At 42.6% G+C, this 14,352-nt stretch overlaps 1 protein-coding gene across 6 annotated transcripts in view; it reads right to left on the reverse strand.

The window, feature by feature from the left end:
* The window catches only part of EVL (Enah/Vasp-like), a 149,432-nt gene that overhangs the window by 112,212 nt on the left and 22,868 nt on the right, over nt 1–14,352 (reverse strand). The window contains exon 1 of one of the 6 annotated variants that reach the window (XM_071557525.1): nt 12,321–12,411. The exons of 1 other annotated variant lie outside the window; for it this stretch is intronic. Coding sequence is in view for 4 of the 5 variants with exons in the window: in XM_071557529.1 (XP_071413630.1) it covers nt 11,853–11,875 (23 nt within the window). In the remaining variant the exon portion in view is untranslated. Of the gene's footprint in view, nt 1–11,852; nt 12,033–12,320; nt 12,412–14,352 lie in introns of those variants that run through there. 4 more of the 6 variants (XM_071557529.1, XM_071557528.1, XM_071557527.1 and 1 more) reach the window with 4 other exon arrangements.

Here is a 14,352-nt window from a genome sequence, read left to right on the forward strand (position 1 = left end):
CAGCCCTGGCCCAGGGTAGCTCTCAGTGAGGAGCAGGCAGGAGCCCCTGGCAGGCACATTGCTGCAGCACCCATGGTCTGGGGTGCTGTGCCCCGTGTCTGCAGGCACACATGTACCATGTTTGATGGCATCTGCACCAAATCACAGCATTAAAGACAAATCCTCAGCTCTCTGGGACAACTGCCACAGTCAGATTTGATCCCCTCTCAAATTTACTGAGATTTTGGACTGAAGACTGGAGTGTGCATGCTGAACACCAACTATGAAAAATCAGACAACCCCTCTAGTCCATGTTCCTGGATGGCTGGCTTCCAGTGACACACATTTCTGGAGGCTGCAGAAACCACTGGTGTGAGAAGTGCAATTCCAGCTAACTCAGTGCACCAGCACCGTCCTCTTGGCCACCAACTCTGTCCCCGCTTGCCTCAGCTTGCTTGAACATCGAAGTAAAACTCAAACTGACAAGCAACACCTGTTTCCACAGCTATTTTCCACACCCAGCTACATCTAATGCTTGCTTCATTGCCTTCTTTAAAGTTTAATAATGGTTTCAGTGAGCAGTCTTAGTCAAGTTTCTGACTTTTTTACTTAATGCTTCCATGGCTGAGCACAGACATCTGAAGGAATCTAGGCTTAAGTAATCTGCTCAACATCGAAAGCCCTGGAAGTATGCTTTCTGCTCGTCATCATCTTAAACCCCAAGTGCAAAGCTGCAGTACAGTGTGTATTTTTCCACTGTAGGAATGCAATGACAGGGTTCTCCTTTCCTTGCATGGGATTTTCTCAACAGCTCCTCTCCCAGATGGACTCAATATGAACCAGGATGTACATCTCAAAATGCATTTTTAAAATTCAAGTTTCTATTCACATTACTCACCAAAAGGCTCTGTATTGTCCTTTTAAAATACTGAGAAACAACTAAAATACCTGAGTTTACAGATTAATTGCTTTAATTTAAATACATGTAATTTACAAGCATGCAATCTGACCGTAAAGATTTTCAAACCTCAGAGGTCCTGAGAAAGCAGCAGAAACTTTAACTCGGCCAGACCAGCTGAGTGCTGTACTTGGCTCACAACACATACTGGGGAAAGCGAAGGGAGAAAGCCCCAAGCAGTACAACCATGGCAGGCTCTTCAAGCTTGGTGGCACCCCAAAAGCAGCAGTCCCTGTATGTGGCAGCAAGGCAGTGGCTGCACAGCTCCTGCCTGAGCCCTGAGCTGGGGCTGCCATCGTTGGCATCCGTGGCCATCCAGATTGACCTCAGAAACTTCAGACAGAATAAACCAAAAAAGCAAAGCAAAACACATTCCGGATCTCCGGAGCCAAGTTGCACATCTACAGGGAAAACTGGTCCCCATCTGACCTCTTGCTTTCCCCTCACCCACACACAGGAGTAGCCAGCTGAGATCCCCAGTATTTGGCAAATGAGGTTATCCTGACGCAGACCCAGAGCCGTACAAGCATGGCTGGAGCTCAGAAGGAGCGTGGGAAGCTGCAGGGACTGAGATCACACCCACACCCAGGGATTGTGTACTTGCAGGCACAGATGTGATTTTTTTTCTGGGAGAATAAAACTGTACCTGAAAGGAGTGGAACCGCAGGGGGAGCTGAGGTGATGCCAAGTGCACTGTGTCCCCTCCAAACAACCCCTCTGATTCATAAGTCTTGGTGCTAGGAAATCACATTGTATTTCAGAATTGATTTTCTCTTATTTCAACCTTCAAAACTAGGATATTGTTACATCTTGGTCAGCAATGCCAGGATTTTCCACAACAAATCAGACACTTTTTATGCCAAATTACCTACATACCTTACATGGGTTGTTCCCTGTGGGTACTTCATTTTCACCTTCTTCTCTAGTAGCACATTTTCTTTCTTCTCCTTTTCACAGTGAACATTATAAATAGTTTAAATAAATGCCTATCTTTGTTTAATGAGCTTGTGCTGTGTGAGTGAGCTTTGAAAATACCATTAGTTATATGAAGTAGCTAAAAATTGCTATAGGGGAGCTATTGATATGAATGCATTACCTCCTATTAGTACTAATAATCTTGCCTAACAAGCCAGTACAGTCTTTGAAGTGTCATCCTCAAGCTTTGGGAGCGATCCTGTTCCAAAAGTAATGGTGAGTTTTTCCCTATCTTTATACTACTAGTACCTAGAAGTCCTAAATCCTTTGCAGTTCCTCTTGCAACAAAAATGTCCCAGTACCATAACAGGCCCAGTCCAGCTGCACCATACAGCTCACCTACATTTGACTTACTTGCTTTGAAGTGTGGTGAAGCTTGGGCTGCATTCTCTATTTTTCTGAGGACATACAGTGATCGTGCAATTATCTGGCTTAACTGGGACATGCATTTATTTATGCTCAAGCACTACTGTAGTGTGTGACCTAAGGCACAGCTTTAGGCAAGAACCTCTTTCTCTGGTGACAGGGTCACCAGCAAAATGCATTTCATTTGCTCTAACAGCTTCCTTCTGAGTTGTGAATTTTTTCTTGACTTTGTCCCTCTTGTGTATGTGTTCTGACCACCATCACCTACCTATATTGCTCTGTCAGTGGCTAACATGTACCAATACATCTTACTGATGATGTAGAAATCACAGAGGGGATATTCAAGCCTGCCAGCTTTAGTGTGTTCCTGTGAAAGATGTCTTCATCTATTAGTCTCATTTTCCTTTAGCTTGATGCAACTGATGCACTGAAAAATCATATATGTGAGAAAATAGCAGCTTCTACAGTGTCAGAGTCAAAATGCCTGCTCCCTCCATTCTGCAATACACACAGACAACTTTAGAATCACATTTTCCACATTCTTTAGCACTGAAAAGCAAACAAACTTTCAAATAATTCAAGTATTCCATGTCTTTGTGATCCTTTAAAGACAAAGGCAAATTTTCTACATAAACAGCATCCAGCTGGTCCTCCTCCCTGGAATAATCAGAGCAGATCCATGCTCTTGTGAAAATCTGATCCATATAAAATGAATTTTTCTTGGTTTTTGAAATATAGTTCTTATATTTCCATTTCCCAATTAAAACAAGAACGTGACTTTGATCTCAAATAATTTGCAATGGATGTCAAAAAATCTGTTACTTCCATTTTAATGCCACTTTATAACAAACAGCCCCTTGCCAAACAGCAGCCAAGATGTGATGGCTGGGCATGTAGTGTTAACTACATGAAAGGGCATCAAAAAGTGCTGTCTCATCAAGCGAAGACAATCTATGGAGGCAAGGTTGGCAGGAACAGTTCTTTTATTAGACCAATTCTTGAAGTCCAAAGAAAGAACAAGCTTTTTGATACAAACCTCTCCTTTGATCTGAAAGTTTTAATCATCTCTTTCCATACATTTTTACCTGTATTTTTCTCCTTGTATTTCCTTTAAGCCTGGCTTTTCCCCACTTTCCTTCCCTCCCATGGAAAAATTTAATGGGAAACTAGTTTGAGGCTTTATATCACTGCTAATAATTTATACTTAAATGAAAAGAAAATCCGAAGTTTTACTTCAGAGAATAATCTTTCTTCTGGGCGGCCTTGATATTTTCTTAATTTCTTTGTTTGAAACTTTCATTTCAGATCTGTAAATGGCTGTATAACCATAACCTTGCCTGGTTCTGCAAGTTATAAAAGTTGGTTTAGTAAAATACATTCCCTCTGGCTTCAAACAATGTCTCATTTATATACCCAGATCATGACGGCTACAACAGCAGGATAGCATATTTTATGAAAATACATCAGTTTCTCTAAAGACAGCATAATCTCTCATGCTCTGTAGCTGAATGCCTCAGACACTTGCCTAGGATGGGGACAATCCAGATTTAAAACCAACCCTGGATGATGGCAAGAACCATTTTTCATCCCAAGTAATCCAGAATCAGACAAAGTAGAATCCCAGTTTAAGCCTCTGTATGCTGAACAAACAAGGTGACACCACGCTGCCAACCCATCCACATCAGAACAATCATACCACAACAGAGTATCAAAGTGTGTATTTTCACCAAAGAATGGAATAGCTTTACCCACATTCAGTTTCAGATTCAAACCCTCAACTCTGTATCTGTAAAACAGAGCTATTATCCTTGAGCTCAGCCTAGCAATCTTTGCTGTGCCATTATCCCCCAAATATCACGGCCTTTTGCAATATCAAACAGCACCTTAAAGGGAGGAAACTCTTACACGTTTGACTTTAATTCTGTGTAATCTCATGCACCAACACAGCAGCACATCAGTATGAACAAATTTCAACATTTGTTTCGAATTTGACTTTTCAGCTATCTTGTCACCTCCTGTTTATTTGCCCACATGTGTGCTTTAACAAACTTTCATGAAGCTTTGGATGAGCCACTTAAATCACAGGGTTTTCAACTTCATTTTACAGGCAGCTGATCTAAACCACACAAGTTTGTATGACCCAATCTGAGACAACTGAATGGACACACCTTACACAGAAAGTCTCCAAGGACAAAAGGCACCAGGCTTGCAGAAATCTTACAGCTAAAGGAGGGTTTGAGATATGGCTCTGAGCACAGGCTCTTGTGTAGGAATGGTGGGGAGAAACTTTCTCTAGTTTCTGCCTGTTCTTGCACAAAATCTCAAAGGGAAAGGGAAAGGTCCTGTGAGTTCAGTGAGGAAAAGAACAGTGAGTTCCTCAGATGAAAAGTGATTCTAGTAACAAAGGCATCACCTTTAGTGTGAGTGTTTTTTCCCCAATAAGCACTACATCTTATTCACCTCTAGGTGACAAACATACAGCTTCTGAGGATGGTGTTTGAGCAGTCAGCTTCTCCCAGCAGCAGATGCTCGGAGGTCCTGCTCTTCTTCCTATGCACAAAGACAGGCACAGGTCACCCCATCCAGCTCTGTACTCCTGATTCCTGCAGGAATCAAACCAGTTCCCAGGAGAACAAGCTGAGGAGTCCAGCCCAACTCATGCTACAATAAGTAGAAAAAAGTTTTTTCCCCTTAAAAAGCATGGATGACTGTCAATGACTAAAATATATCATAGGAAGAAGCTCCCTTATCCTGTATCTACCTTATGAATAGCAGAAATAACAAGACAAGCAATTTGATCCATTTGGCCCCATTGCATAAGAAAAGGCGAGAGGAATGTTGGACATCCATGCTGTCATGTAGATGAAGCTAAAGACAGGGACAGGGATAACCAGCATCTCTGGAAGACACCAGGATAGTAAAATCAAGCATCCACCCCTACAAAACTGGCACTACAGGTAAGCAGTGGGCAGCAGCTGTTTTCCATGAATGTTCAGCTGAAGTGCTTCAAATCTTTACAGACTTTATACTGAGGTTTAGAAAATGCAGACAGGACTGAGAATGACTTGCTGTAGTGGATGACCATAGGTGTATTTAAAAATTATCATAAATTCCATTCTTTAAAGAAACCATCTGTACTCATGATTGTTTCCATTTTAAAGATTGACATCAATTTCCATGTCTTGATAACTACCTTCAGTTCTGTAAAGTGTGTCTGGATCCTCATTAGCAACAGCAGACACTTCTTGTTTGTGAATATTACTTCAAGGTTGGTTAAAAAAAAGGACGGGGAGATAAACACATTCTGGAGATGAGAGAGACAGTTTAAAAAAAGGGAGGAGGGGATAAACATGTTTTGGAGATGAGAGAACAACAGAAAAAGGAAAAAAAAAGGTTACCATGCCTAGAAGGAACAGAGAGGAAATTCCTTGGTTTTGGAAATGAATGACACTGCAGTAGATCTCAGGTAGCTGAACCAAGCCTTTGGCGCCAGTAACACTGATGCTCTGTAGGGTGGAGAGTCTGACTGGACAAAAGATGGGAACACTCCATACTTCCACAGGCAGCCCCATGTTTCAGGCACTAAATACACACTCCACAGGCAATTTGCACTGATTTTAATGTGACTGGAAATTAGTTCCTAACATAGACAGTGGAGCTCCTCTGATCCAATGAATATCCTGGGATAAATCTTCTTTCATATTCACATTTGGGGTAAAATTATACGCCCAGGTATCAGAATATTTTCCCCCAAAATCTGGCCAAACCTGACTCCACCATCTCTCACAAAGGATCCCCAGCTATTTTCTTCTTCAGTAGAAATATTACAACATATGAGTATAGTACGTGCTTATCTTCATTCCCAGCAACTGCATTCTCACATTACTTCCTTAGAAGCATTTCTCTCCTCTTCAAATGTCTCTGTGCTAAACCACTGAAATATGTGGCAACTGCAGTGTCAGTTGTCACAGGGAAAAATATGTCAGCAAAAATATTTGATTCAATCTGCTGTTTAAGGAAGCAACATTTCCTCAGGGTGTATGCCTTGTGTGGATAAATAACAACTGTCCAAAATCCAAGATCTAAAATCAATTTCCAGTATCAAAGGGCAGACTTGAGGTAACCACCTTCAGCAAAAGAAAAATGTAAAACTAGTTCCTTTCCATCCTTTTGTAATTTAGTGCAAGTTTGTTTCAAAAAAAAAATCAAATTTAGCCTCTCAGTCACAAAATGAAGGGTAAACTCTTAAGTGAAAAATAATCCAAAGGGTATTATAGATCTTAAGAGAAACCATAACTTGCAGGATAGAAGAGGGGAATCCTTCAACTAATTATGGTGTGCCAGTAAAACCATCCTTGGATTTTCTTCATTTTAATCTTTTTTTTTAATTCCCTTTCAATTTAACACCTTTTCACCTCAGAAACAACTACTCCCCAATTTTTTTCACCTCTTGTCAGAAAATACTAACTCCCCTAATTTGGCATGTTTTTCCCTGGCTGCTCCATCTAACCTGGAAGGTCAGAGTCACCAACCTGTAACATTTTTTTCCACCATTTCTCCATAGTGCTGTAATCCCAATACACCTCTACACAAAAGCTACACTCTTGTAGCGACCAAAACAGTCTTTTGGTAACTCTCCTGATGCTTCTTACTCATCAATATGATCATATTTTTTGTAGCAAAGAACACTTTTCTGTTGTTACAGAGTCATAGAATAGTTTGGATTGGAAGGGACCATAAAGATCATTTAGGTCCAACCACACTGCCATGGGCAGCAACACCTTCCATATTCTTGGGATTGCCCCAACCCAGGTGCAGGACCTTGCACTTGGCCTTGTCGAACATCATGAGGTTCACACAGGCCCGTTTCTCAAGCCTATCAAGGTCCCTTCTCTCCAGTGTGTCAACTGCACCACAAAGCTTGGTGTCATCGGCAAACTTCCTGAGGGTGCACTCAATCCCACTGTCTATGTTGCCACTAAATATGTGTTAGTCCCAATACTGACATCTGAGGAACACCACACACCACTCACCACCGGTCTTCACTTTGACATTGACCTGTTGACCACAGCTCTTTCAGTGGGACCATTCAACCAATTTCTTATCCCTCGAGTTCTTCATCTGTCAAATCCATGCCTCTCCAGTTTAGAGTCAAGGACAGCACAGGACAGTGCCAAATGTTTTGCACAAATCCAGGTAGATGACGTCAGTTGCTCTTCACTTATCCACCAACACTGTAACCTCATTGCAGAAGGCCACCATATTTTTCAAGGACGATACACCGTAGTGAAGCCATGTTGGCTGTCACCTCACCTACAGTTTCCTAGAGTTGCTTGGCAATTCAAACTGCAGTTGCACTTGTGAAAAATAGGATTATTTAAAAGGTCTTTTTCTTCTTAGGAATTTTAAGCAGGAAAAGCCACAGGTGACAGGCCTGCATCCCTTCAGAGCACCAGCCTTTTGTTCCTTTGATAAATCATCTTGCTGTTTCGTGGGGAAAGGGGAAGAAGAGCCACCTGCCTTTTACTATAATGTCCATCTTACAAAATGATCATGCTTGTCCTTTATACTGCTCTCTAATAAACACATCACCTACCCTGGAGGTACCTAAACTGTCAGCGGTGAAATCACAGAATCATAGAATATCTCCAGCTGGAAAGGAACCATAAGTGTCACTAAGTCTAATTCCCCGCTCCTCAAAGGACTACCTAAAACTAAACCATATGACTGAGAACATTTTCCAGGCACTCCTTGAACTCTGGCATGTTTTGTGCTGTGACCACTTCCATGGGAAACCTGTTCCAGGGACCTACCACCCTCTCAGTGAACAATGTTTTCTTAATATCCAATTTGACCTTTCCCTGAAGCAGCTTCATTCCAGTTCCTCATGTCTCATTGCTGGCCACCAGAGAATAGAATGCTGCAGTCAAAGTCAAAGCAGGTGTTTGATGGGCACCTGCTGCCAGAATTCATTTTTGCAGAATCACATGAAAACCAGAATTCTTCACTAATTTGGGCTATCTGGTTTTCTGTTGGGCAGTAGTGACAGAAGAGGCGTCAGAATCCCTGGGGGCTGATCCAGTTGTAAACTCAATGCCTGCAACTACACAATGACACAGGGGATCACCTGCTCCCAGGAGACTCCATCATGCTGCTGCTGCTTTGGGGATCAGCAGGTGAGAGCCTGCACATGCACCACGGTACCCAAATGCCTTACGTTCATTCTGAACTCTGCTTTCTATTCATCGTTGGGTTTCATTTCCTCTCTACACAGCCAGCTCCCTTTGAAAGACTCATTTTCCTGCCTGTAGCATTCTCAGTTTTGCTTAGTGGATGGGGGAAGAGAAGCTGCAGTTAAAAATACTGCGATGCTGTGGTGGGCGGTGTGGCAGAAATAGACAGACACCAGCTCACTGCGAAGGATACCAAGTAATATCGCAGAAAGATAAAGGCATGGCAACAAAAGGAAAGAAAAAGCATTTGTGTTCTGCCCCTAAAGAGCTAAATCTAGGCTGAAGATACCAAATGAGGAGTTCTGCTCACAGCCAAGTGTTCCATCCTCCTGATGGCTTCCCATGCAAAGTCATCTCACAACAGTGCGGTCAGCAGGAGATCACAAAAGCAGGACTGACAAACAATCTTACCTCCAATTATAAACCAAGTGTACGTGAGCTTTTGGGCTTTATGAAGACAGTGCAAAAAATCAGCAACAAAAGGAGCTCAACCAGTATCACACAGCAACCAGAAACCCATATGGACTGAGAAGGGGCTTAGCTCTGTTAACCCCCACTTTAAAAGCAATCAAAGTTTTTCAGGGGATATTAGGTTCTTCCTAAGAGGAAGATAAACCAAGCTTGGCTGATACAAGGAACTGTGAGATTATTCAGTGGATTTAGTCCCTATTTTTTCAGAGGCTTAAGTCTCTCTTCATCCAGCCAGTAACCATAGAGGGAAGATTTCATCCCAAAGGGCTTTACAAATAAGTGTTTCACAAACAGCACACCAGGGTCACTTAGAGCCCTTAAGTGAGACACTTCCTGAGAGAGGTCCAGCAGCTGCCTAACACCCTACAAAAATAACCTCGCACCATTTTGCCAGGAAAGTAAAGAAGGCTGCATCAAACAGAAATTGCTGGGGGAACTCAGGCAGCCAGACTGCAGGAACACCTCTTGGCATGGGATCGAGGTGCCACAGCCATCCGGGGAGTCCTGGGGGTCTTTAAGGCCCAGTGTGGAGGCAGAAGAAAAAAGCAGAGTAACACATAGAGAAATGTCATAGACAGGTCTGCATGAGCAGGTACCACTGGGCTTACCACTTCTTGAGACACTTGGGTACCCAAGCCCTGTAGGTGCACTGGCAGATGGAAACAACTGTGCTCCTGCAACATGCACATGAGCATCTGCTTCAGGCTGAAGTCAAGATGAGAAGTAAGTGCAAGCCAGTGTTTCATGCACATGGAAGATGGCACTCGTGAAAGAGTATGGGGCCACCCTTAGGCCAGAGGAGAGTGCCCTCTGCTGCTACATCCACTTTGCTTCCAGGAGCCCATGGAAGGAAGACTTCCACCCCACTTTGCAACCAGACCCTTTTTTTCCTCTCTTTATTTTGCAAAATACATTCTGATCCCATGGAAATCTAAAATAGCCACAGGGATGACAATAATCAAACCATAAAAAAACCCATCAACATGCAGATACAACCTTAACAAAACACCATGGAAATGACTAATAAAATAAATGCCATTTAAATGCTGCTATACAGAAACTCCAGTCCTAGTAGTGCAGAAAATTTAAAAGAAAATGTCTAGCAGTCTGCACATCAAATGTTAATGCTATTTTCAAATCAAGTCTAAGAGAGGATGACAAGTAATTTAATAAGCCTAATGGGTCTGTAATCAGCATTCGACCATTCCTGCTATAAAAGTAGGTGTCTTTTGGCCCAAGACATCTAGGAAAGACACTGAAAGACAGCTAAGGCTTTTAAAGCAGAATTTTTAAATCATCATTTTCTTTTTTTTCTCATGTAGATTTATTGAGTTTCACTCAATTAAGACTAGAATCCAACCAACTGGTTGAAATACAAACAACTCTTGGGCATAGTAAGTGGCACAGTAAGTTTGGGGCCCATTTGCACCTTAATGTACTGCCAACACTCAGCGATGTCAAGACTCCAAACATCTCCTGCCAGCCCTATGACAACAGCAGTTACACAGCATTATCTGGTCTTCCAATAAAATCTTTTCCCTCAGACAGCATCATACTGCACTTCACAACAGGAGAAATATACACAGTCAGTCTGCACCTCCTCAGCCCTTATGTCTGGAATCAGGACATTTGGGGGGTGGGGGAGTCCTGTACATACTTTTACTGCTTTTGACACCACTCACTTACACACAGAACTGACTATCCAATCACAAAATAATGGAAATTGCCAATACATTAAATGTTTAACAAAAGGCAAAAATAATGATAAAAATATTTAAACAGAGGCTAGAAAGTTTCATTTTAAAATATTTGGTCCAGAATGCTCATTGACTATACAAAGAATCCATCCTCTCCTATAGTTACATACTTGGTCAAACAATCTATTTTTTGAACCAAAAAGGGTATTTATAACATACATTATAATAATGATATACAGACAAACACCATGAGGTGATGCCTAATGTCACAACATTGTCACCATTTTTTCTAGACAATATTATAACACAAATTATAAGAACTGAACACACTAAGAAAAAAAATATTTTAAGAAAGTGACACTCCCTACCCCACAACTATGGGCCAGAATTTTTTAAAGTCCCAAAATGTTTTATTACATAAAAAAATAATTAAGTCTGTTAGAGAGGGTAGAAATTCTATTTCATGTCTTCTAAAATCTGTTATGGTTTTAATAGACCTCAATACTCACATAAGGATGGAGTTATACTGGGGGTGGGGATGGAGGAGGAGAGGGGGCAGAGGCAATATTGAGCAGAACCAATATCAAATAAAAGGTGCTAATTTTATATCCTAACAATCACAGTTGCTCAAATGTTTGAAAACAACAAACCAACCCCAACAAAGTTAACAATATTCTTATTTTAAATGTAATTCATAAGGAATTTTGCAGCTACAAGATTATGGAAAAGACATGTATACTTTGCAGCAGCATAAAATATAATCCTATGTACAATCCAAGCATCAATTCTCTCTTCTCTATCACCATCAGTATTTTATTTTGAAGGAGCATCTGTCAGATTCTCCAGAACCAAAAATAGCAAAGACCCTTTTAAACAGAACAGTTTCTGGTTTATATTTATAACTACACTGTACTTGCTGCTTCTGGCTGCAAGGCTATGAAATTTGTGCGAGATATAATCAATTACCCAGCTTTGCACTTCACCATGCAGTTTAGCTACCGTTACCTGCATCGTACCCTTCAAGCACTTCTCCCCATGCATAGGGTAGAGATTTAAAAACACAATAAATATCTGCACATTGAAGAACTAACTGTAGAGCTGACTGACATTACACAGCAAAAACCTTGTGAGAACAAAAACCAAGCACACTGATGTATAAAACAGAGAGCCTACCTGAATTCTTCAAATGCATACATGGCCTAGCAACTACACAAATGCTCTGAAATTTAAAATAATCTTCTTTACGTGCAGGAGGACCATTTAGATTGTCAAATTGCAGCAAAATGCATAATGACGAGACAGTATATTTGCAATATTCTGAGGAGAAAGGGTATGCAGATACTGGCCTGCAGCCTACAGCTCAGCCAGCTGCTGACAAGCAGCAGCTAACAGGGAAAGGCGATAGAGTACCATGTGATCATTCCTGCAAGTCTGATTAATGCAGTATACTCCAAGAATACAGGCTGATATCTTTATTATTCAAGCCAAATAAGTCAAATACGATACATGACCGGCTTCACAGCTGAATTATCATTCACATGCTACATCAAAATCAGCAAACGCAAGCAGAGGATACTAAAAAACTAAACATATATTTTAACCCGAGAGATTAATTAGGCCCATTCAAGCTGATTTTCTTACCTTGTAGTGATATTTTTAGTCTGTGTTTTTATTCATCTAAACCATCAGTGATGGAACAAAAGACTGCATCCACAAACCTCCCATTCCATGAATGCCAGAACATTTAAAGTAGTTTATCTGCTAGAAATCATTTCCTCTGTAGTCTATCCCCAACCACTTTAACTCCTTCAGCCCTGAATTCATTGTCATAAACCCTCTTTGCAGTGCCATGTGAGCTTTTTAGGGTTTATAGGGTTAACACCAAGAAATAGCAGCAGTGCAATTGAATGAATTGGGGTAAGAGCCAAAGGAGTCGTATCTGCAAGATCACAGAAGGGAGATAGGAATGAGGAAAGTTGAGCATTTCATGGCACTGCAGTGTGCAAGCGAGGATGCTTCAGCTGCCTAGCAACAGCACACGCAATCTCCATGGCAACAGCGCAGCAAGCGCAGGGGTCAGAGCATCCGCTGCGCACCCCCAGGGGCGGCATGCAGGACCAACCTCTCCTGGCCCAGCCACACCACCCCTGTGCCAGCTACAACTCCCCTGTGACAGTCACACCACCCCTGTGCCAGCCACCCCATCCCTGTGCCAGTCAAACCACCCCTGTGATGGCCACACCACCCTGTGCCGGCCACACCACCTCTGTGCTGGCCACACCACCTCTGTGACAACCACATCACCTCTGTGCCAGCCACACCAGCCCTGTGCTGGCCAATCTGCACTGCTAAAACCTGCTCCCAGGGGAACCAGGAGCCTTGAGGCACCAAAGGCTCAGAGGTGCAGTCTGAATTTACTCTGTGTAGGGAGGTCCCACCAATGTGGAGTGTGGAAGCATATGGACATGTTCCTGGAATAGCCTGGCAATGGACAGTGCATCTGCTCCTCTGAAATAACATGCCCTAGCAGCATTGCATGTTGAATAAACACAGCTCACAGTACTGGGGAACAGACCCCAAAAGACCAGGAGCCAGAGCTCGTCATTCCCATAGCAAGCCCCTTGGAAATTCTGGATGAGCAAGAATCACAGGCTGGTTGACTCCCATCAACAGTTCGCTTAGGCATTGCACCGGTGCTAGCTATGGGAGAGACCAGGGACATTTTGCCAAGGCACCTGGCAGCCCCAGCCAAACTTGGCAGCATGCTCGGGAGGGACAGGGGAGGCTTTACTGAAGGTTATGCACACAGTGGATCAGCCTCAGCATCGCTACCACAACAGTGTCCAGCCAAACTAAGGATGCCAACCAGCATCTGCCAGGGAGAGCTGCAACAGGCTCTGCCACTCAGCTGCTGGCTAGAGAGCAGATGAAATGGGAGGAATGCTGGAAGTGAGGGAGAGTCAAACCCTGGGAAATCAACCCCACCTCTGGGAAGCAGAGATAATGGGGCAATAGGAGAACGCACTGCCTGGGAAAAAGTCATGAGAAGACAGCAAATCCAAAGTCACCTCTGGGCCTGCTCCCCACCTTCGCTTGCCTCCTTCTTTTGCTGCTATGGCTTGTTTCCAGTACAGTTTCTTACATGGAGGATTTTGGCTGGAGTTTGAAACATCCAAACCCAACTACAGCTCCCAAGGTTCACTGTGCTCTAAGGCAGTGGCTGCTCCACTGAGCTCCAGGATTTGGAAGCTGGAAAAGCATCCAAAGTACAGACTACTACATCTCCCAGACACAGCAACAGGGGCCAGGCCATGGTAACAACTGTGGCATCTGATCTCATGGCTCTGAAAAATATAAACAAAAAGGCTGGAATGAAAGGAAAAGGCACCCATGGCAAAAAAATGCCCAGCATTGGAAACAAAGAAAATCTACATTTATTTGGGCATGGTGTTTTTAATGTAATAGTGACCTTGGGTTTCATTTTATTTACTTTAAACAAATGTGATAGTGTTAAGTGACAATAAAGGCACGCTGTGGGAACACTAAAACACATGCAGTCACACCATCTGACAGAAATTAATTCTTCCACAAGCATCCAGAAAGAGAAGGACTGCGGGGTAGGTGCTTCTGGCTACAGTCTAGTAAAAGATTCAAATTAGCAGAGAGGAGAATG

The sequence above is a fragment of the Pithys albifrons genome, chromosome 6 (genome assembly GCF_047495875.1).
Source record: "Pithys albifrons albifrons isolate INPA30051 chromosome 6, PitAlb_v1, whole genome shotgun sequence".
In the NCBI taxonomy this organism is placed as follows: domain Eukaryota; kingdom Metazoa; phylum Chordata; class Aves; order Passeriformes; family Thamnophilidae; genus Pithys; species Pithys albifrons.